This window comes from Gadus chalcogrammus, chromosome 13 (genome assembly GCF_026213295.1).
Source record: "Gadus chalcogrammus isolate NIFS_2021 chromosome 13, NIFS_Gcha_1.0, whole genome shotgun sequence".
NCBI classification, from domain to species: domain Eukaryota; kingdom Metazoa; phylum Chordata; class Actinopteri; order Gadiformes; family Gadidae; genus Gadus; species Gadus chalcogrammus.
Window position 1 is genome coordinate 1,760,814 of NC_079424.1, and position 24,129 is coordinate 1,784,942.

General features: G+C 43.9%; 1 protein-coding gene across 1 annotated transcript in view; it reads left to right on the forward strand.

Annotated features, from left to right (window-relative positions):
- The first annotated feature begins 1,169 nt into the window (after positions 1 to 1,169).
- Positions 1,170 to 24,129, forward strand: part of LOC130402013 (metabotropic glutamate receptor 7) — a 75,742-nt gene continuing 52,782 nt past the window's right edge. The window contains exons 1-3 of the mRNA XM_056606084.1: positions 1,170 to 1,284; positions 17,243 to 17,378; positions 18,166 to 18,320. Of these exons, the coding sequence (XP_056462059.1) occupies positions 1,221 to 1,284; positions 17,243 to 17,378; positions 18,166 to 18,320 (355 nt within the window). The 5' untranslated portion in view covers positions 1,170 to 1,220. The remainder of the gene's footprint in view (positions 1,285 to 17,242; positions 17,379 to 18,165; positions 18,321 to 24,129) is intronic.

The window sequence follows — 24,129 nt, forward strand, 5'->3', positions numbered from 1 at the left end:
ATATCCGTAGCTCACTTAACTTCAGTGATTCCTTCTTTCACCCTCTCTATTTATCTCCCTCCTATTGGGTCAACCTATATCATACGTCTCCGTATCTTGGGAGTCATTTCGTCGTCGAAGTCACACCTTGATCCCCGATTTCAAGGCAATTGAAAATGGAAAACACAGGGAAATTGTAGGGAGAAATCCCACACTTTATTAAAAGGGTGTAAATAGCAATTTCTTCAATCTTTCCAACACAATCCGGTCTGACTATCACATACATCTGAGGTTCAGGGGAGGGAGTTCATATGTGCTGAGGAGCACACGTTGGTGTTCTGTAAAGGTCACACCCCCTCCCCCCCCATGTTGATGTGCTGGAGAAGCCAGGTGATCTTCCCTCTGTTGGGGCTATCATGTGATAAACTGAGGGCAGAGGCTTGAGACTGTATCGCCGCCTCATTCCTCAACGTCTCAGGGAAAGGTCAAGATCATTTGGGGCTATTTTTAGGGTGGTGTTATTCACGTTTAAGTATTTCTTCATTTGGTCCCTTATTTTATTATTTCTAGGAACTGTTCTTATCTGGGGTCCCCATCACAAAAACTTATGGTGATAAGAATGAGGCCACACTTTCTATTTGTAGAAACACAGACACATTTCATACTGTACGTTGAATGGTTTGCCACCAGCGGTACAGATTGCATTATGCCAGTTGTAAAATATTACAGCTTGTGTGGTGGATAAGAATAGTAAGCTTAGACAAGACAAAGCATTTTAGTGGTGAAATACTTTTTTATTACCTTGAAAACGCCCAAAGTACAGAAAAGGTTACTGTGACAAACACTACCTGTGTGTGGAGCATATTTAGAACAGCGTTAATGTAACGTGACAGGACCCGCTGGTGTGGGCCTTGCTATCTATTTCAAGGTGTGGTTAGTACCCCACAAGCCACACCAATACTAGCTGGAGCGATTGGTATCTAATAATACAGGCTGGCAAACATTCCTATATATCCAGAGGTTCACGCTGACAGAAGATCGCCGTCAATCAACATCCATTCATGTTTATAGTGTTGTTGTTGTTGTCTTGTTTTGCTTGAATTGCTGGCCATGCGTCCCTTCCATTAACTAATGGAAGGCCGGGGAGATAATGGGGAGATAGAGAGAGACGTAATGAATATAGAGGGAGATAATGGAAGGGGGGCGCATGGATGGCGATGAATTGACACTTACTCTAATGCATGCAGAGAACAACATCAGCCTCGTGGACCCGGACGACAATGGAGCTTGATTACAGACAAATAAGTGAGGACATACCCACACACATGCACGCGCAGTCGCGCACACACACACGCACGCACGCACGCACGCACGCACGCACGCACGCACGCACGCACGCACGCACGCACGCACGCACGCACGCACGCACGCACGCACGCACGCACGCACGCACGCACACACACACACGCAAACACGATGGCGCCTCTAATACGACTTGTACAGACATATATTGAGAGTAACAGTCACAAGAAGACAAACACATACACATCTGACCACACACACACGTATATACAAACACACTCAAACACAAAAAAAACACAACTACATAAAAAGACACACACAAACATAACATGAAACACATTGTTACACACAAACATGAATCTGGATCGCATTAACGGACAAAAGCACAATAACAACACATGCATTCTGGTTCCAGAGAATACATACGGTTAATTTTTTATTAGCTTAAAGTAACAGCATGGGCCTCGGATATGTAAAGAACAGATTGATCTGCTCTATAAATCGGAATGCATCAAACACACTGAAACACAGACACACACACACACACACCAGCCAAACTAACTGAGGGAACGTTAAACCTTGATCGTCCATCTGTGGGATGTGAATGTATCTGGACGGCGTTAAAACCTGCTGGATGTGCGTCTTTCTTCACAGTGTAGTGGTATTATTGACTCTTTAAGTGTGCATGCATCACCACTGTTACAGTGCCTACGTGTAACAATCTATGTGTTTGCATCATTAATCAGAGGGGTCATTGATTAATAAGCAATGCTTTTCCAGTAACACATAGTTTGGATTTAATGATTTTCAAATGCTGATATTTATTCAGTAAATGCTTAAAAAAATACTGGGATTATAATTATAATTGTTATTTGTGTTTTTTTTATCTTGTCTCGCTCGATCTGTTGACTGTTCCTCTTTGTGACTGTAACACCAGCTATCGACCTCTGGGGATTACTGAAATGGGGTCTTATCTGCAGAACCTGCTGGTTTGAGTACCCCAGAAGTCAAATCTCCTGAGGTCTTTATTCATCTGTCGCCTCTTCCCACTCTGCTGTCACACGTCAACACTCAGACGTGATCGACCGGGACGAGAAGAGGCAGGACAGGGGACAGACGGTCGGAGAAGGGAGGCCGTCGGATAAAGGAAGATATAGCTCGGAGAAGGAGGAATGAGCTAGGAGGGGAGAGGGAGGAGGAGGAGGAAGAGGAGGAGGAGGAGGAGGAGGAGGAGGAGGAGGAGAAGGAGGAATGAGCTAGGAGGGGAGAGGGAGGAGGAGGAGGAAGAGGAGGAGGAGGAGGAGGAGGAGGAGGAGGAGAAGGAGGAATGAGCTAGGAGGAGGAGGAGGAGGAGGAGAAGGAGAAGGAGGAGGAGGAGGAACGAGCAGGAGGGGTAGAGGAGAGAGGGAGGATGAGGAGGATTGAGCTAGGAGTGGAGGGAGAGAGGGAGGATGAGGAGGAGGAGGTCACTTGAAGTCGACGAGCGGAATAAACCGGAGAGATGGAAGAGAGATCATGGAAGTGTGATGTATTTAGAAGAAAGACAGAGTGCAAGCGGGGGATGCAGGTGGATGGGGAGGTAGGGAAGGGAGGGAGACTGCATGACTGGGGGGTCGATGATCAAAGCCACTGTGACCTGCTCAGCCCCGCCCACCAACAGCCTGCTGGGGTCCTGGTGGGTGCTGGCTCAACAGCCAGAGCTGCACACACACATACACCAGGGTGTGGGTGCGGTGGTGCATGCACACATACATACATTCACGTGTGTGGGTGGGGAGGGCATGCACACATATATACACACTAGTGTGTCGGTGGGGGGTCATGCACACACACATACGTGGTTGGAGGGTGCATGCACACACACATACACCCTAATGTGTGGGTTAGAGTGTTGGGGTTCCTGTCTATGTGATTGCAGACCCATATATATGCTGCAGACCCATACATATACCACAATTTATGTGACTTTGTGTTTGAGTGTGTGTGTGTGTGTGTGTGTGTGTGTGTGCACTTGTAGGTGCGATGTCACACACATGAGAAACATCAAGCTGGAAATGCGATTGTATGTTAGGGTGGGGCGATCCCTCGGATAGAATATAGTCTTTGCCGCTTCTATAAAATGAGGATGTGTCCACATCAATACCGTCTCAAAATGTTCCTTTCGTTAAAAGCGCTTTTTCAATAATTTTCTGGTCGTTTGCGTCCAGATTACTTGATTTGACGTCAGCCAATCAGGGGGAGGTGTCAGAGCCTGAGGAACGAGCTTATGATAGTGAAGGTGTGAAAATGGCACCTTGCGCTCTTACCTGAACGAGCTGAAGAAAGGTGACGGCCCCTGTCTGCGACAACTACGGATCTAACTGCAGACATTCAGAGGAAAATAAGATTAAGGTTGGAATTCCCTGACAGCTGCAACATGCAGCGTGTCGGAATATAGGGACAGTTTGACAGATGACCTTTAGTATACAATGAATTCAATTTGGTGACTTTAAATCCTCCGTCGAATGCCATATTGGATCCCCCCATTATTTTTCTCCTAAAATGAGCCTGACCTTACTGACTCCATTGTCGATATGTGAGCAAAGTCTATGGCTTCCCCAACCTTCCACCAACGCTATAAGATAGACTCTTGTTTCATCATATGAGTTGCTTTTTTTGGACGGTGAACAACAAACCTCATGCTTGGGCTTTGGGGAGAGGTTTTAAAAAATGGATATGGCCCAACCCTAGTGTATGTGGGCGAGTCTTCTACTCACACACACACACACAGACACACAAACATCAAATGATATGACCTTGTTCATGTTTCTCCGCGCCCTGTAAACCACAGGGACGTTCATCCCACTCATACGTGCGCCTGCATATGGACACCTGTGCATGCACATGTCAGGCTACATTCCCAGCGGCTCGCTGATATATGGAAGCACTAACAGATAGTCACGACATGATACTCTGGCAGCCATGCATGGGCCGCGAGCACACATACACAGTACGTGCACACTCACACCTTCAACATTCACACATCGATGCAAACACATATACACACCCACATAGATGTAGCTACATAGACTCACACACACACACACACGCGCACACACTCGTGCTCATTTAAACACCACACACCGATGCACTGACACACTCATATCACTGAGATGTGGACGCAATCCCACATACATGCCCGCAAGCGTTCACACATTAATACCCACGTGATCGAAAACACACCCGGGAGACACACTTACTGTATATAGATGCACAGGCTCACACGAACACACACGCATCCAACCCGTACTCACACTCACACAAACACACGCTTACACACAGCGGTACAGAAATGACCCCTCTCCCGTCCATGTGGTCGGCCATGAAGAGGCTCATGGGTTTGGGTTTGATGACACAAACACGGCAGCCTCCCATAATGATGATGCTGCTGATACCGATAACCTCTGCTTCAGCCTGCCACCCGTCGCAGTTGATTAACGACGGCCTACTCGGGTGGTGATTGCTCCACCATGTTTCCACGGGCGCCACCAGCTGTAATTCCAGACGTATGTTTGTTAAGATGACGATCTTTACAGTCACTTCCGTCCGTCGGGGCTGTTGTAAAGCGTGCGGAGAGAGAGATTGTATGGCGAGGCAATTTTGGAGCGCTGTGTGGTTCTGGAAGAATGCTGCAGTATTGTGAGGAACATGGAAAAACATGTAATACATGAAGGACAAGGCAATATAAAGATTGAAAGATGATGAACCACAAATCTAAGAGACCGTATTTGAAGGAATGTGGAATTGCACAGGGACCGAAAAGGAGGGAATGATAGCAAAGTGCCAAAGAAGGAATTAAAGCAAAGTATTACATAAATATGCATATGTTTAATAAAAGACTCACGCCCAAGAAAATTTGGTGGAAATATTCCACTTGTTTTTCTGTCACTTTTGCTATTAATATTTCACCATCGGAACTCTCATACGGAATCTCTGGTTCCGTCCAATCAGAGCAGGCCGCAGAACATCACACACAAAGATCTGACAGCATTGCAGGATCAGGAGGGATCCTCGCGGTTGAGCTCAACAAAAAAACACACATAAAACAGACAGATATTTTTATATATTACTTTTATTTTTTTAACTTTTATTGCCTGATCTGTTTTGAACGTAGTCGTAATTAACTGTGCTTCAGGCTGTCATGGTGTTTTTAAATCAACAGATGAGGTTTGTTCCTTTTGTTGTTGTAGCGTCGTGCGCACTGGTGTGAGCTAATCCCTTGTGACATTACAACTGCTCGCACAAAAGGCAAACAAATCCACGGAGGTATATCGGTGCAAAAGCTCTAGGCTCATCGCTACCGTCGAAACACAGAAGGTAGAGCTGAACGGATCTTAACTGACAGACAAACAGCGAACCGTGACGTAAACCTACTCTTGTGGAGAACACAAGCCGTGTATAATCTCCTCTATACTGTAACTCCCCAGACTGGGAACCAGAGGAATCTGCAAGCTCTTCTTTTATTTGCTCTGGCAGATGGTTTGGCCCTCTTCCCGTTCCGACACATTGCCAGCAGACCTGACCTGGGTCGGGCTGATGCCAATCGCATTTGAGTCTGAGCACGTTGACCAATGCCCTTGGAAATCGAAAAAAGGAACCCAGAGGTTTAATGCTAATGGGCGTTTATGAATTGGTCAGGCGATGTCCGTCTATTGACTCCCATGTTTGTCGTATTGATTCCAGAATGCACCAGAAATTCTTCTCATTGGCTCAACCACATGCTGTCACATGACCCCCCATCCCTCCTTCCCTTTATTGGCTTCTTGTTCGGGTTTGAATGAATTGTGAAAAATACATTTCTAGATCGTTCAGAAGGTTTAACGAAACAGAAATCGTTAAGCAGGTCGATGCTGTGGCGAAGGCATTCAACTCCCAGTCGAAGGTTACCGGGTTCAATCCCTAGTTTCCACTTCCTACCTATGTATCCGTGAGTATGATTCCCCTAGCACCTTTTCTGCTCTTTAAGGACTTGTATCTTAAGTCACTGTAAAGTTGCCTTGGATAATTGTATCTGCTAAGTTAATAAACAGGAAATAGCAAGCAGAGAAAACATAACCCAACAGTGTCAAGGTACCCGAGTGCCGGTATTCGCGTTAATATGTTTCTGTGTTTCGCACAGGCAAGGGTCATCCATTTTGAGAATATTGTCTTGACACTTGTGGTTCTTGTTGCCACAGCAACCTCTGGAGAGAACAAAGCCCCCATCTCCATTGTGTTGGAAGTAAAACACGAGCCTCTCCTCCCCTCTTTCTCTCTCCCAACTCCTGCTGTACCAATGCACTCTCACTTGTGTTCTTATACCTTCTTATTCCTTTCCTGCCTGTCAAAATAGGTGCCTCTCTGGGATTGTCGCAATGTTTCCACTGTTCACATTCTGCCAGCATACATGTTCTTGTCTAAATCAATTCCTATCTCGTCCAATTATGTCCCTCTTATTCTTTCTCTTTACTTCACTGCCCTCTGATTCTAACGATCCCCCCATCGCTCAATGTCTCTTTCTCTCGATCTCTCACTCTCCTTCCTATCACTCGCTCGATCACTCAGTGTCTTTCCCTCCACCGCTCCCTCACCCTTTTATTTGTCTTTATCAGTCTCTCTTTCGTTTGTTTACTATTGTTCAACTTCTATTCAGACACTTGACCCATTTAGGCATCTTCGCCCTCATGTGATTCACTGGTCTGCTACGGTGTGATTTATTGTACAGTTGGCCCTGAATAGTTTATCCCGCTCACTTTGTCAGATGTTGTTTGTCCTCTGTGCTGTGCTGTACCCTTCTGTCAGCCAAATCGCCGGCCAAACTACTTCACACCGGCCAAGCGCAGCTCAGTGATCTGAGACGCTGGAGTGCACCGTTCGATAAAAAAAAGAAACACATATGTCTTTGATTTTTTTTTTTTTTATCTCTGTCGGATTTATGGGTTCACATTATAAGACGGAAGATATTGGTAGAATCACAGGAGTAAAGGGAAGACTTCAAGGAGTTAAGGAATGGGAGTGCAAGTAGGATAGTTGCAGTGGATATTGAGGAAGCGAATATGAATTGAGTTAAAATGGCAAAAGAGATTTTAGAAGTGATTTTAGTGACCATTCAACTTTTCTAGTATTGTCAAATGTGTGAAGTCTCGTATATAAACACATCCGTTCTGTATATCAATCTCGGACTAAATATGCCATTAGGATTTTGAGCGCTGTCATTTTCATCTTGAATTGTGTAAAATAAAACAAAGCTGTGTGAAATATTATTTCCTTCTGATTCATGAACATTAAGCAATCAGCCTTTTTATTGGTTTTATCAGACTGGACTCCTAGCAAGATAACCACATACTCAATTATTATAATCACAAACCCACTAGAATTGCCAGCTAGTCCTAAAGCATCCTAAAAATTAAAAACCAAAACCTGACTTGAGTCTTTTCTTAGCAAAAGACACACCTCAGTAAACAGACAGTATTTTCCCCATTTGGCTATCACAAGCCTTGACCTGAAACATGATCGGAAGGCAAAACATCAATAGCTAAGAGCAAGCAAGCAAGGCAAGAAACAAATGTTGTATTTAGAGAAAAGGAGGTTGACATAGCGAAAGGGACGATAATATATTTATGCAGGCTATCTATTATTTTCTGTTTGTCTGTTTTTGCATCTCAAGATTTGAGTCAGCCTCTGAATGCCTTTATGTTCACTCAAGCATGTAATCGCTCAAAGCCAAACATATTGATTCGTAACAGCCTAAAATATATTTATATTTACAGACCATCACGAAGGACTGCTTCGACATATGCCGTCCTTGGCGTATCACCAATTCGCCGCTGTAAATCACAGCGTGCCAAAAGCCAGGCCCTGAGCTTGACCGGCGCACAGCTAGCCAGCACAGTCAGCTTGTGGAGAGTTCTCCGCCGCCCTGCATACAAATGCAGCGCTTTGATAGTCCAGATGGCCTGGGTGTAGCGGTACAGATGATGAAAGCCTCTTTGTGATTCATCCTCTCTCAACGCTCACTGTTTGTAGACCGCTTGATCAAACGCTAACGCTCATATTTATACCGCCACGGCGCAGCGCTTTGCTTTACAATGAATGTGATAGGTTGTTGTTGTTGTTGTTTTGTTATTGTTTGGTTGTTGTTTTCGGAGGTGGTACTTTAGCAGATGAACCCGAGATTAGATTCAGAGTTAGACCCAGCGGAGACATCGTCTCCACCTGTGTTTTACATGCAGTTTGAAGTCAAATTCTCTTGGATGAATTTGATTCAGGCATTCGTATGCAGAGCGTGCAGCAAATATGCAAATGCTCTGAGAGATCCGAATGTAATATGAAATATGTTTTTTCTTGTGTGTGGGTGTGTGGCTGATCTATTCAAGTTTGTGTGTAGTGTGTGATTATTCCATCCAGGTTTGTGTGTGCAGTGTGTTTATTTATTGACGTGTGTGTGTGTGTGTGTGTGTGTGTGTGTGTGTGTGTGTGTGTGTGTGTGTGTGTGTGTGTGTGTGTGTGTGTGTGTGTGTGTGTGTGTGTGTGTGTGTGTGTGTGTGTGTGTGTGTGTGTGTGTGTGTGTGTGTCTGTGTGTGTGTGTGTGTGTGTACTGGGATTGGATTAAATTCAGGTTTGATATTTTTTTCATGTTTTTCCCCGAGACAGCGTTTGAAGACGTCATGATCAATAGTTTTAAGGAGTTACATTTGTCGTGTACATCGTCTGTTTGACAGAAAGTAGGAAAAAATACAGATTAGTATCTGTGTTTGTGTTTCTGTGAGTGTGTGCCTAAATGCGTTCTCTGTGTAGTAAAACAGGGACAGGCAGTGACCCTGGAGCTCTGAGTTTGTGGCTTGTACTTTTAAAAGGGTGAGAGACGAAAAGAGAGAGGAGGAGCGAGAGGCAAATGGACGCTTGGTATTGGCTGTCGCAGGCGGTCAAAAGGTCATCCTTTCAAAATGGCCTCCCTCAAGGAAACAGACAAGGACTCACCGAGGGGACTAACTCTGAGCTCTTGTCCTTAGTTTAGGATTCCCGTAAGGGTGATAGAGTTGTCTCGCTGTCCTGGAATACAGTGTAAATGCTTAAGTATAATCTGTGTGGGTTCCAGTCTAGCTCCCACCATTTCTGTAGTGCATCATGTCTGACAAACTGTGTCTTGTCAGGGTGACAAAGCCACTTCAGGGCCATCATCAGAGCGCCTTTAAAGAGTCGTCCTTGTCGTGGTGGTACAGTCGTTGCGCTGCGTTGCACTTATGCTCACCATCGGGTCATTCATCAGCGACGCAGTCATCAGATGTGGCATGCATTGGCCCAGAGTCATCTTGAAGGAGCAGGTAGGGGGGAGGTCAATCTACGGGCATTGAGGACTCGAATACAGTTCATTAAAGTCTGGGAATCAAACAATATCCACAACACTACTAGCTACCACCTTGCTTCAATCCAACTTGTACTAAGACCCGACTCACTGACGTTAGATCCGGCCGTTCCTGTTCCCAGAAACCCTGAGATGTATTTCCGGCCCTGATCCTTGGAATAATTCTTCTAGTATCGACAGAATATTTTTAAAGACGTGACATCACACCCCCACCCCCAATTATGCTCTGCTGAGTTCTTCAAGGAAAGTGGTCAAATCCAAAGGATAGCTTTTAAGAGACTTTATTTGGTATCTCGTATTTTCGGTATGGTAAACTGAGACTATGAAGCAATGGGAGGTTGAAGCGTATCTAAGCACGTGCGAGCGTCTCCCAGCTGATCAAGAAACATTAACCCTGTCCAATAGCTGCCGGTGAGATTCTGGCGATCTCTCCCCCGTGTTCCTGGTGTTATCGTCTGGTCGGCAAGACCCGGAAGGAGTGGGAGGAGCCGGTGTGACGTATAACCCTCGGCTTCCTCATTTGTCTGTGGTGCTGCCTTCTGTGGCTAAAGTATTTATTGCAGCGTTCAGTAAGGTCTTGCTCCCCTTGTGGCTATGTATAGTATTTACGGCTTATATGTTTGGTCCTACTTCCTAGTGGTTAAGTGAGGGAAATACAGCTTGTGTTCTTAAAATACGTAACAGCTCGCACGTCGTCGCTCGGGCGTTTCCGGGTTTCCGACTCCGGGAGTGCGGATCGTAGTGCGTTGTTCCGGGTTCCGTACTCCGGAGCGGCAGTCTTCCCTGGCGCGGTCCTCCTCCGCCATGGTGACCTTGTTAGCTTTTGGTGCTCAGCGAGGCCCTCGCTCCCCGGCTGGGCGGCTCGGTGCTGAATGAAGCCATTACTCAGTCTCCCCGTCTCGGCCCTCTCCACCAGCCCTCATCCTCACCGTCGCCGCCCCCGGCCCAGACCTCATAGATATGGACATAGATGAATCCAAGAATGATAACCAGGATCAATACTTGGACGGGGCTGATATCGATAAATTCTGGGGCAGGGCAGAGGCCCATAAGTCCCGTCTGTTTATGTGTACTGGCTGGCTGGCCGTTACCAGTCAGGGTTTTACAGCCTCGTAAAAACACAGTCCTGCCTGTACTGAATGCAGAGATCCCCCGTGTTATTCTTGAGCAGTCATACGTTAAAATACCTCGGCCAACTACCTCAGGCTTGCGCTGTTTAAACGAAACAAGACCGACCGACTCATGGCTAAAGTGTTTGAAGCCCAGCGGAACAATTTCGGGTCTTGACCTCAATGTCCACAGACTACATGTACCTATCCTAGAGCGAGATGACTCACCCCTACCTGGATAAAAGGGTCAGCTAATTGACTTCATATAAATCCCAAAAATACAATATCACACATAATAAGTCCTCGTCACTAGTCAGTCAATTTCCTTGACTTTCTCCTACTTTTTATTCTAGTATGATCACAATTGTCTGCTCATGGAATAGCAATTACTCTAGCCCTCCATATAAATGCTCTATTTATCCTTTGTATTTCAGGGTTTCACTCTGCAACAAAAACAGCCGTGTTTCGCTCATTGTTTGAGTGGGGCAGGTCCAGTCTTTCCTCGTTGAACTTCTCGTCATGCCCTTTCAATTCATCCTTCCTCAAGTACTCCACCGTGCTGTTAAACTGGAATGACGTATTAATCGTCATTCAAGACCATTTCTGAAGAAAAGACTTCACGATGCACAAAACCGGTCCAATTGCGCATCGGTTATATTTGACATAGAAACCAATTATTCCTTGGGAAAATTTGGCGAGAATGACACACGACAATGAAAGTAAACCAAGTTGATCCGTCACACTATGAGCACAACGTAGTGTGAAGTCACCGGCATCACAGCAACCTTCGCAACGACGAAGCCTCTGGCCATGACAGAACTGTCGCTGTGGCAACTGAGAGGTGTTTCGCATCAAAACAGCAGGCGTGCGTCACAGTGGCACTTTGAAATTGACACGACGCGATGGAAAACATGCCTTCCCTCGTGAGGTTCCCTGGGATGGATTAATCCTGCCTCTGAGAGCGGAGTGCCATGGGATCAATAGGTCAAAGGCTGAGCCTCCCCCTTGGATGGCTATGTGATGTAGGGTGTCCCCGCGAGGCGAGGGGGGGTCAATGAGCGGCGTCGTAGCCATCAAGAAGGGGATCTATCCAGACATGTCTAGCCCAATCGAGGTCAACATGAGCACGGCTGGTGGGGTTGTGGTTGAATTCTAGACCTTGGTTTGCATGCGTTTGGCTCTGCTGTCAGATGCATTACTCACTGCTAGTTGGCATAGATGTGACCTGTGAGTTTTTGCGGGCGTCTAATATGTCATGTTTAAGAACCGACGAGTTGTTTAAATTTGAAATACGTTGTTTTATGGTTTGGTGCTGATGACAGTAGGCCTACACGATTGCACACATTAAATAAGGCGAGCAGAATAGTGGTCATATGGTAAGAGTACGTGTTAGTGGTTTGATTCCCTGCCAAAAGTTGTTCTGGGTTTGAAGCTCAATGTACCCGTTGGAATCCTTGAGCAACATGCATAACTCTTACCCGCCGCTAAAAACGTGCCTGCCATTTGTTTCTTCGGTATTTAGCAAAATGATGCATTAATAAATCTGAAACGGTTGAAGGGGGATAATCCCCCACCATCTCAAACTGCCGGTGAGGACGGTACAAAGACCCTCTCCAACTCCGTGACCAAAATGTATGCATGCAGTTTATTAAACTACATTTCAATCAGCAGCACTTCTAAACTACCCTTTCATATGGGCCAGGGATATGAAAACAATTGTCTGACCAGGAATAACAAGAGGGGGGATGAATACAAATGAGACTACCGCATAGCCCAAGTCAAATGTTTTATTCATTTTATTTAATAAAATGCAGAACCCACACTGAATACCCTCACCGACTATATATATTTGATCTGTAATAACGCCGCTTTTAAATTAAATTTCAGATAAGGGAGGGGGTGGCAATTTGTCATGACAGTTTGCAGTTTTGACAAATGCAATGGATATGGTATATCTGTTACAGTCTTCTCACGCTCCTAAGGCTAAATAGAATGGAAAGCAGAAGCAATAATCCAGTCATATGCTCCTTCACGTTCTTTAAATGGTGGATATCTTCTGAAAAAGACCTGTTATGAAAGATGCTCTGACCCAGTATAATGTATGCAGTTCCTGTTTACAGAAATTAGATGCTTTTATGTTTTAAATATAGAGCAAGGGGGCTAAAAACGCATTCCACCCCCAGAACTGCAGAGCTGTCAACCTTTGCAGAATCAACTCGATCAAAACAATATTTAAGAGAAACATCTATTAACAGCATCCCAATGTCTCAGTGTTTGGTCAATATGGGTGTTTTCATAAACCACTCACATACTATATTATGTATGCAGAATTGTTAATGCTGGCTTAGATGAGATCACTATAATGTATCGGGGAAAATTATTTCAGATCTCTTTTCTATCCGATAACTAAAGGTTCCACGGTCCATGCAGAATTCCGATGCCTCGATCTTCCTCCGTTGCTACTGTGTGCTGTTGTATGTTTAACAGCTCGGGTCTAATAACTATACCTCTATGAAACCTGAAACTTATCTGTATCATATAATTATCTATAATCTCTTCTGTGATTGGCTGATCAAGTCCTATGCAATGTGTTCCAGAACTGGAAAAGATCAGTTTCCCTCACTAATGTAATGCAAACATAGCATATTGTTAGTAAGTGATATTTAAAGGGTCATCTTGTATTTAGCATAACAAATGCCTAAATCAAGGCAGATAGGGATTATGGAATGTAAAAAGCACTCTGAAAAGCATTGCCTGAGGACATATCCAATGAGGCACAGTGAATCAGATGCGTTAGGAGAGAGAGTTAGGTTAGATATCAAAATTTGGCCAAAATGTGACCAAGGCAATTATGCTATGAGACCAACGATATGTAGACAATATACTATAATAATACAGGAACATCAGTCATTAAAAATACCGGTGATACTCTCGCTTTTCTGCTGAAGTCAACCACATTGTCTACCGAAATAGTTCTTCCTAAGTGTTGGCACAAAGTGCTTGTTAATAATGAGGAGCCAAATAAAGTTTAACCAAGTCATCGACCACATCGCCTGAAGTCTCAGAAGACGCCCCAGACAGAGGCCCCAGACACCCAGCTGTGGTGGTTCTCCCTCCCAGTTCCTCTGGGCTGTGGGATGGTAAATTGCTCTGCGTGATAATGAGAAGTGCCCTGAATCACCAACATCTATTTCCCCTGAGGCCTGCGATCTCTCTCCAAGCACTGCGGTTAAAAAAGCAATACATCAACAGGCGCTGAAGAAGAAGAAGAAGAAGAAGAAGAAGAAGAAGAAGAAGAAGAAGAAGAAGAAGAAGAAGAAGAAGAAGAAGAAGAAGAAGAAGAAGAAGAAGAAGAAGAAGAAGAAGAAGAAGAAGAAGAAGAAGAAGAAGAAGAAGAAGAAGAAGAAGAAGAAGAAGAAGAAGAAGAAGAAGAAGAAGAAGAAGAAGAAGAAGGAGGAGGAGGAGCCAATTAAGGCGGGCTGCCTGTCTAGCCGTGATGACTACCACCACACACACTCCGCGAGGCGTGTGTGGCTGTGGGGTCACAAGCTTTAGCCATTAGCGCTTTAGCTACACAGCGGCACAGGGAGAATAATGGTGGAGATTTGTGTGGGCTGGGCATGTATGTGGTTGTGATGATGTCTAAGGCCCCGTCCACACAAAGCCGATTTCATGGCGAAACCGCAAAGGTCTTGTACGGTTCGGCCTTCCGTCCACACAAAGCCGGCGAATCCGCTGACCGAAACCGTAAACTTCTGAAACCACCCTCGGAGGTGGTTTCAAATCTCCCCGGTTTCGTTTTGGATTCGTGTGGACGCCTGAAACCGACTGAAACCGTAAACCATGACGTCATCGCCCCACCCCTCGACCCTCTAGCCCATGACTGTTAAGCCCGCGGAGTCTCAGAACTCACAAGTTACAACAACAAAGATGATGTAATCGTTCTGCAGGAGATCATGTCCCTTGTTGGGTTGCTAAGCCATTATTTATTGAGACTGTTAACTGACTGTTTGTGTTGTTAGTGGTTCGGGGGGCAGCCTTTATGCGCATGCTCGCCTCTTCTTATTTATTTTTCTTCTGGATATCTGTAGCAGAAGCAGCGCCCCTTATGGGCCTGGCATGTGTACTACAGCGTTTCTACAGATCTACCCGGTTTCGATTGACTCCGTCTTTACGGGGATACTCCGAAACCGGATAGATCGAAACCGGAACGGTTTCGCTCGTTTCGGCTTTGTGTGGACGGGGCCTAAGTGTATGTGCGTGCACACATGTGTGTGTTTGTGTTTGGTCCGTCGGGGTCATTGAGCCGATTGAAGGGCAGTCCGCTCGCTGGTCATCAGCATCCTTTTTGGACAGCTGCTGGTGTCCTTGGCCGACAGTGACAATGTCAAGTTAGGAAACAGCACTCCGAATTCACAACGTTGATTTATTGGTGGGAAGAAGTTGCAGCAAAAATATTAAAAGCCCTGTTGATGTTTACAGCCACCAAGGTTGTGGTGGGAGATTTGATCAATCAAGTTTGCTGCAATTTAAATTGGGCATAATAGAGGGGTCTTTATAACAACATATTTTGCAACTGTCAAGGGTTCTGGTAACAATCTTAAACGAGGAGCCCATTTTCCATCTCCATTTTACAGACTTAAAAGCAAATCAGCTTGTGCCTTAACTACAGCTGTCGTCTGTTGTCCTTGGGGACTGCACAGCACAATACAATGTCCAATTGGAATGATTTATGACAAATAATAGTTACTTTCAGGGATATTTCACTGCATTTTACTGAAACGTCCATATTTTCCCAATATGGAAGTTAAACCACCCATGGCCTCTTGCCGATAGCAAGGCTGACAGTAAATCTAAAACTGAAGAAATTAACTTGATTAATGAGGAATTAATAGGGTAATTTGAAGATTATTTTCCAGGAAAAAAGTATGTTTGCGCAAATCCCTATTCAAAGTAAATTAACCAGCCAGAGTCAATTATAAATTGAAAGAAAGATACCGTGATGCCAGCTCGATCCATGCCAAATAATGATTCCAGAGAGATGGAAAGAAACTTTGATAATGGTGAAGGTTTGTTGATTCATTTAACAAATAATCGGTTTGTATCTTTCATTAGTTGTTGATGGATTGACTTGGTTCTGCTGTGTGTCAGATGACCACACCACAACTAGGATCCAAGCGCCTTCTTTCACCCAAAAGAACAAAGTCCCTTTGCATAGCCTTTTGATTCTCAGGTGCTGGTGGTAATAGTATAATGCCAAAAAATGTGTAAAATCACTGCACAAAAGTAAGCTAATTTATTTACGGAAACGACCCGTTTCACTGTTGCTTGTCAGGTTCACCCTTCAACTTCACATGACACCGACAGGTGAGATAGGTGATTACAGGGTCCCCTTCTTTTCCTCTTCAACTAAGCAGTGGAAGGAATTCAACTTCTGTTTTTGGATTAGATATTCTCCTACATCGATGAATTAAGGGAGATACAGAGTGGGACAAGAAAGGGTACTGCCTAAGGTGTTGAACTCCCTGCTGGTGCAGATTCCTTGCATCTGCAACGTTCCTTTGAGCACCCTCGAGCTAAACGCCCCAACCTCGGTGGACCAGGTTTTTGAAATTAAATCTGTAGGTTTGTAGTTGCCGTCCCATAACCAAATAAAATATGTGAAAAAGGGGACATCTCCACATTCTGTCTATTCTTATCACGGTACATGTAATGCTGAAGTAAAATATGGCTTACTGGGATGTGATTCTAGCTTTGTTCAACAATGCAGAAACAATCCAAAGTTGGCTACTCAAATAGGAAAATTGTCAATTTTGCTACATTTATTTGTTACTTTGGAGAATTGAGACGGATAAAGAATTTAATTGTTCACAAGATTACCATCATTCACATGGCAATATTCTGTCTCTGTTTGTAGCTTGTACACTCGTATCATAACATCTTAAACCCCAAATAATGATGATGAGCTCTGAAAAGCATCCAAAACAATGGTGTTGGCAATGTTTTGTCTTTGTTTCCACAATATGATAGTCATCATTGTTGCATGTAATGTCAAAACAGATTGATTTCCCACACTGGTGATCAAAACCAAAATGTGGATTTTGGAAATGGTTTATCTGTTGAAGACAATAAACGTCTGTGTAATGGAGTGTGAATGAAGAATATAAGGAGTCCAAAGGAATGTTTTGCAGTGGAGTGACATTTATTGAACAAAGACACTCAAACTTTTGGGTCTTTCTTCTTCAACCCTGTATAAGTCAGTGCATTGTATCTTAGCTAGGTTTAAAGAGTACGGAGAACAAAGCTCCAGCGCTCTCTGCTTTTTGTACGCCTCTTTTCAAAGTTCCTTCCAGCAGCCTCAAACTTAATGGCACAACCTTTAAGAGCAGATTCTAGAGGGAGCAAACGAAAAATAAAAAAATGCTCTCCATCCTTTGAGCCCCAGTTAAGCCGTCTCTGTCTCCTCCAGGTGGGATATGCATCGCCCAGTCCCTGAAGATCCCCCATGACCACAAAGCGGCGGACTTTGACAAGATCATCCGTCTGCTCCTGGACACGCGGTACGCCCGGGCCGTCATCCTCTTCGCCTCCGACGAGGACATCAGGTGAGCCCTTCATCCTGGTTTATAAGGCTGACTTGAGTACTGCTGGGACTGGTAACCGACAGCAGCAACACAAGCCGCAAAGCAAGGAAGGTTTTTCGATATAAAAGATGATGCATTTGGGAGACAAGCCCAATGGTGCCAATATGGTCCGTGGTATACTTTCTGTAATGACATACTATCACATAACATTGATAACATCTGGTCCCGACATTAGGACCAGATGTTATCAATGATGATAACAGAAGCTCATTTTGTGTATTTACTGTACGTTGGCTGTCAGCAATTGTGTTAGCAATTATTGGTTCAGTCAATTTTGACGTTGGAAATATGAGTCCATTTCGATTTTAAACACTCGTTTAACATGACAATCATGAACAGTAATGTTGTCCTTGTGCAAATGTGTGTCACGAATCTTGTTAACTCATTGAATCATGTCTTTGACCCCCCACAGACACTTCCTTACATGCTATCAACCAATTCTGTCACGCTTATAGAACCTACACGACCAACAAACACCCAGGCTATCAAATTAAAGGTCATACCTTATATAATTGAAAGTGTGCTATCTAGAGTATTATACCTCAGGTTTATGGGCTGCCATCGGTCAAGTTACGGGTGGCTGGGTCTAATTACACACACATAAAGCCAGCTATCTGTCAGTTAACATATTCACATACACTGTACGTGCATGAACTGCACACAGTACAGTACATACACAACCACACACACACACTTTGCATGACCTTGCGAGTGGTGAGTCATTGAGTCATCCTGTGTTGGCCTGCAGGGGCATTCTGAACGCCAGCAAGCGGGCCGACCAGGTGGGCCACTTCATGTGGATCGGCTCCGACAGTTGGGGGGCCAAGAACAGCCCCATCCACCAGCTGGAGGACGCGGCCGTGGGGGCCGTCACCATCCTGCCCAAGAGAGCCATGATCAGCGGTAGGTTCATTCACTCCCGCTTTTAATCTTCTACATTTTGTCATGTCTCTGGTCGTTTTTTTTTTTTTTTATGTATGGGTTATTTTGATTTTCTTTCAAATTTATCAAGTCAAAATTATGCATTTTACATTTGCTAAATTTCTTTCATTATGTCATATTATAAAGAGTCAAATGCTCAAGTTACTGGTTCATCGTGTTGTACAGAACCTCCGGTTAAGGTGTATTTGAGACAGATGTTATTAAAGCAGACATTGGGGGGCTGAATGGCGCCGGTTGGGACATTGATCGTCCGGTAGCTCCTCGCACCGTTGCGACTCCCTGCTGGGTGTCTTATGAGAGCGCTGATTGAAAAACAACCTGGACCGCTTTGCCGATGGTGACCTCTTGGTTTGTGATGCGTTGGAGAGAGGTGTTTTTGTTCTATATTAGAACAAAACGGCCTGATCAGACCTCTGCTGTGAAAGAGTTGCTTGGTTTGGGACGAGGTGATAGCGGGAGAGGAGACGTCGTCCAGACTAGGGTGCTCTGGAGTGCGGAGGGCTTTGAGGCTTAAATTAAGAGGAATTGTTAACCACGATATACCAAAAATAGTATGCTGCACCTCAATCAACTTCAATTGAATAAACAGTCATATATCAATGCTCATAATTACACGATTACAATTACGCACACAATTACATCAAGTCACAATACTGATACACAGAGGGGAATGACTTGTTTAGCTACTGCTGAAAGCTTTTACAACCCGTTGAGGAAAGACTGTTGTTACGCTAATTAAATAAAGTATTTATCTATTGAACCATGCACACATTATAAGACCACAACAAACAACTTATATTGTATAAAGGTTGTGTATTTTATGGATCATGGTTCAGTGAAAACTGTGAAGTATGTTATACGTACTTCGTAAAACAGTAGGCTTCTTATTTGTTGAAACATGCATCACAACAACACAACACAATGGCTAGACCCCGTTTGGTATATTATGTGAGGGCGGTTTACTTTATGGATGATGGTACAACAGAGAATCTTCACCCTGCATTATTTACTTGTTAAGCTGAAAGCAAAACAGGGCTGGATGTTCTTTAACAGCGGGATACTCTTGGAGCTTCTCTCGGTGTCAACAAAGCTTTAAGGACACCCAGTTGGTGTTTGTTTGAGCCTTTTTAATACACTAATAGTATATACAGTAAAGGGACCGCACTCCCCCGCAGTTCAACGATTCAAATAAGAATAAATAGATGAAAATGTTCTCGATGGTATAGATAGGGCAGTTTTAAACTGATCAAAGTATTATTAAATCCTTAATGATGAAGAGTGCTATTCGTTTGGCCTCCGCTTCCGACTTCAGTGATTTTACAGTGATTACTCTGATGAAATATGAAACAGGACACGTCTGTGTATTGTAATATCTCGTTGGTATCCGGACCCTGTGTGGATATCAGCGATGGAGGTTCCGAAAAACAAGCACGGCATTGCCTCTGACACGAGGCGAGCTAGTGAGGACGATATCATCGTATGAAGATCTCACAACGCCATTTGTTTTCCCCGACACCAAATCGCACTTCGGGCTGACCAACACAGCACAAATGTCTGGAGTGATGTATTATGGATCAGTGATAAGGAGCTTTTATTCCTGGGTTTAGACTTTATGAGAAATATTCCATGACATGGGAAAACAAAAGGCCCACAATGTAGAAAGACTGGACTGGAGAGCCAGGGGATGAGCTAGAGGGAGGGCGACGAAAACGAATTGGGGGAGAGCGAGAGAGCAAGATTGACTGATTGAGACACAGAGATAGAGAACGGTACAAAGAGATATATGATGAAAAGAAAACACGCAGAGAGGGATACATCAAATGAGCTTTGCAGATGGTCCAAGTTCATCTTTGATAGAGGTCTGGGAGCTGATAGAGAATAATATAAAAGGTTATGGCTCTGGATAAGCACAGGGGTTTAAGATCGAAAGGAGAGACAGAAAGAGAGAGGGAGGAAAGAGGCATGGAACCTGGGCGTGAACGACAGCTCTAGAACCTCCTGTGCATGGAGGTGCTCAGGAGATACCCACTGCGATCCACTAGGCATATACTGGCCAGAGTCTTGTTTGCCTCCTGATCTGCAAATCTTCAGCCCTTCAGTTCAGTCCGAGAAAAATACTACACCTTGGAGCCAAATTAAGAAGTTTAAAATCATGCTGTTTATAGTCGCATGACTATAAACAACATGATTTTAAACGTCTGTGTTTAAAATCATGTCTTCCTGCAGACAATGTTTGTTGTCTAAGCTAGCAAGTGAAGTTGGGTGAATTTTTTTTACAGACATAACAGTCTCTCTTTCCAAAACCGATTCCAAAGTTTCAACTTTTTAAAGGTCAAAAGAGTCGCTGTACGCCCATTCACCCATTTTTTCTGCACACACAGTTGGATGCATCAGCTTAGACAAGAAAGAACTCTGGGTTCTTTGTGCTTCGCAGGAAACAAACCATTGAAGGTAAACCTTAGATAGGCACTCCCTGGTAAGTGATGGACGGAAAAGTCCCAGTGTTCAAGTTTAGGAGGTACACCGTCAAGTGTATAAGCCTTTATCACTGTGGTCTATGACTGAATTGAATAGATCTTCAAATATTAGCTGACTCGAAAGTTAGGGTGTCTTAGCATGTCAAATAAAAATATAGCTTTGTGCTTTGGCACTTTTTGTCACTCTCGCCCAGCTTACAGTGTTTACCTCAGTCAAAAGAAAGAATAAGGATCAATTTGTTAAGGCAGCTTGCTTCCTACATTGGCTCCTTTGCTTCCTCCCCAGCACCGACATTTTTCTGTAAACCCGAGAGCTTGTGGGCTGAGTGAATCCATGTGTACATGTGCGATAACAGACTGTGGATTTTAATCTGGTTCCAATGGTTAAAACATGGTGTGCATCCGCCAACATGGATTCCCTCCTGCACACATTCACAGAGGAAAATCAGCGAGAACATCTCTGAAACCCGAACCACGCCTTGCACTTCTCTGTTTGGATGTGGCCACAATTGAATCGTTTCATATTCAAGGATGTGCCTGGACAAACAGAAACCGTAATGGGTTCAGAATAACTGTGTCCCTTTGTCAGTTAATGTCCCATTTATTACGTATTTTTTTCATTTGTTTTGCATTCATGTTTTACATAATATATTCAGTTAAATGTCAGGCTGAATTTACTTGCGGTCATTACTTTGAGAAGAAGTTTAAAATCACAGCAGGACGAGCCTGCTGTGAACCGCATCAAACATGCCATATTCTTATGAGTAGCACATGTGCTTGTGATAATTGAGAAGCAATTAAGAAATAGACATCATGGTGACGCTGTGTATGAAATGGTGGCTCAGGGTTTGGTTTTGTTATGCCATTCTACAGTTGAATAGCGGGTTGGACAGCCTCTCAGAAGAGTGCCTCTATCCCAGGAGTCGTGAGCTAATTCAGTCTGAATGCTCCCCTGGCTCCCTGTCCCTGTGGATTCACTCGGTAGCGGTGTGAGCTGACATGCTAACCTGGCTCCCTGTCCCTGTGGATTCACTCGGTAGCGGTGTGAGCTGACATGCTAACCTGACAAAGATGCAATGATGTGAGATGCTAATTCACTGAAACTGATCACGCCAGCCGAAACTTGCAGCGAAGTAACTTTGTTTTATTTTATTTCTACCTTTCTTTCTTTTTTCTGCTTCGCTTCTTTTGTTTCTCTTTGTGACTCTCTTTGTGAACTTGCTAATGTCTACACTATAATAATGTTAGAGAATAATGGGGCAGCTAATGCAATGGCACCCTGCCGAGATCCATCCCTCTCTGTTGCAGTGTTAATTCAAACGGGCAAAGAGGCGATAGACACGTAGGCCTGTTTTCCCTGGTTAAATACATTTCACTCCTTTCTCTACCCCCTGCTCACCAGTGAAAAGACTTTAGAATTTGAGCAAGCGTAAAACACAATGACTCCTGATTCCTGTCATTGTATTTCTACTTATGTGGCCATTCTTGTGTAACTCATTGTACACCAAAAAGCCCTTTGCATTTCAAGCGTAGGATTACTGTTATCCTAAAGCCGGGCATTAAATTACTATATTTTCAACCTCCAGGGCTAAATAAAGAGGGCGAGTCATCGACTTCTTAAGTTGCGTGCTGGCTCAGGCGGCCGCCTGTCCACCCGCAGCCTGGTGCTTAGCCCATTACAGGCTCAGCTGGGCTCCACTATTCGCCCAGATCACTGATGGAGGCTGTTTGTTCGGTGCGGTTTTTTCATTGGGTTTCTTTCAGACTTTTTGCTCATGGAAGAAAGGGCAGGCAAGAGTTATTTCATCAAAGGTTTTGCTTTTAGTCACTTTATAAGGATACATATAAAGAAATGTTCCCTCCCAGCTGTGAGCGATCACCTACATCTGTTCAATTCATTCAACTCCACCGGTACAAAGACAGAGGAATTTCTCTGAAAAGGTATCACGATGTTGGCGTGGGTTGTACCCACGGGGATAACAGCTTCCCTTCATTCCTAGAATCCTCAGCCCAACACATGTTATTTTGTGTATCTCAGAGTGTTCAACAACAAGGGGATGACTTACACTTGACGTCGTCATACTCCAACATCAGAAGCCTGTTCCTATTCCTAATCCTATTCGAATCAACGACCATTAAGAGTCAACTGTAACAACATGAAGAAACTAAAATTCTTTGTCTCGTTGATTAGGTAAAATCACTATCAGCCTGATTTGCAGGTCATTGACATGAAGATTTGGGTCTCAGAGTTTCATATTCCCTTGGAAAGTTGCTGTTTTATTAAAAAGGTTGGATTTTTGTAATATTTTTCCATTTAATATCAGTCCTTGGAGCGATAGACTGCTAAACTGCATTTTCCCATTATCTGGAAACAACAACTGTGAAGACTGATGTCTCCCCTAGCCCGCCCCCGTAGATCAACTGTTCCCAAACAGCCACAGGTGGAACACAATGAGATTACCAATATCCACAACCTGATATTAAAAACAGTATCAAAATAGTTCATAAATAAGTGGGCCCATTTTGCGTTCTCAAACAGCCCAAAGCAAACAGTGGTGTTGTTTGTGCTCATGAAAACAAACTGGAAACGGAGAAGGCAGAGAGGCAGACTCTTTGTAAAGCTCAGTCATGATGACTCATCTGCCACTGAACTCAGTGAACTCCCCGTTAACCTTCAACCTCCGGGCTGGCACTGATTCCAGACCTCCGCAGCCGGCCGTCCTCCCACCTGTCCCCCTTAGCTAGCATGACACTGAGTCCACACCTGGACCAAGAACAAAATAATAGCGGCCGATATTCGTTTTTTTAACGGCAACAATGAAATAGGAACGCTAGATGGGTTCCACTTCATGGAAACAGTGGAGAGATACCGTGAAGGGCCGTGCAGAAGGACATCCCAGGCTGGACACATGGATCACCCGTGTTGTTAGTTCACTAGGGGATTTATTGGAATAGCAGTCATTGTCTACTCTTTTTTTTTTTTTTTTTTTATATACTTCATCATTTGTTAATCTGATGAGTTATTGTTACATTGACATCATCCTGCAAACATTTTTTTTTTTATTTATTTTTTTATATCTATATATATATATATATATAAATGTAAACAATATAAATAAATGAATAAGTAACAAAATAAAATAAAAAAATAGGTAAATAAATAGAAAAAATAAATAAATAAACAAAACAACAAATCAATACAATAATGATAAATAATATATATATATATACACATACACATACATGTACATATATATATAAATATATACATATATACATACACCTACACACAT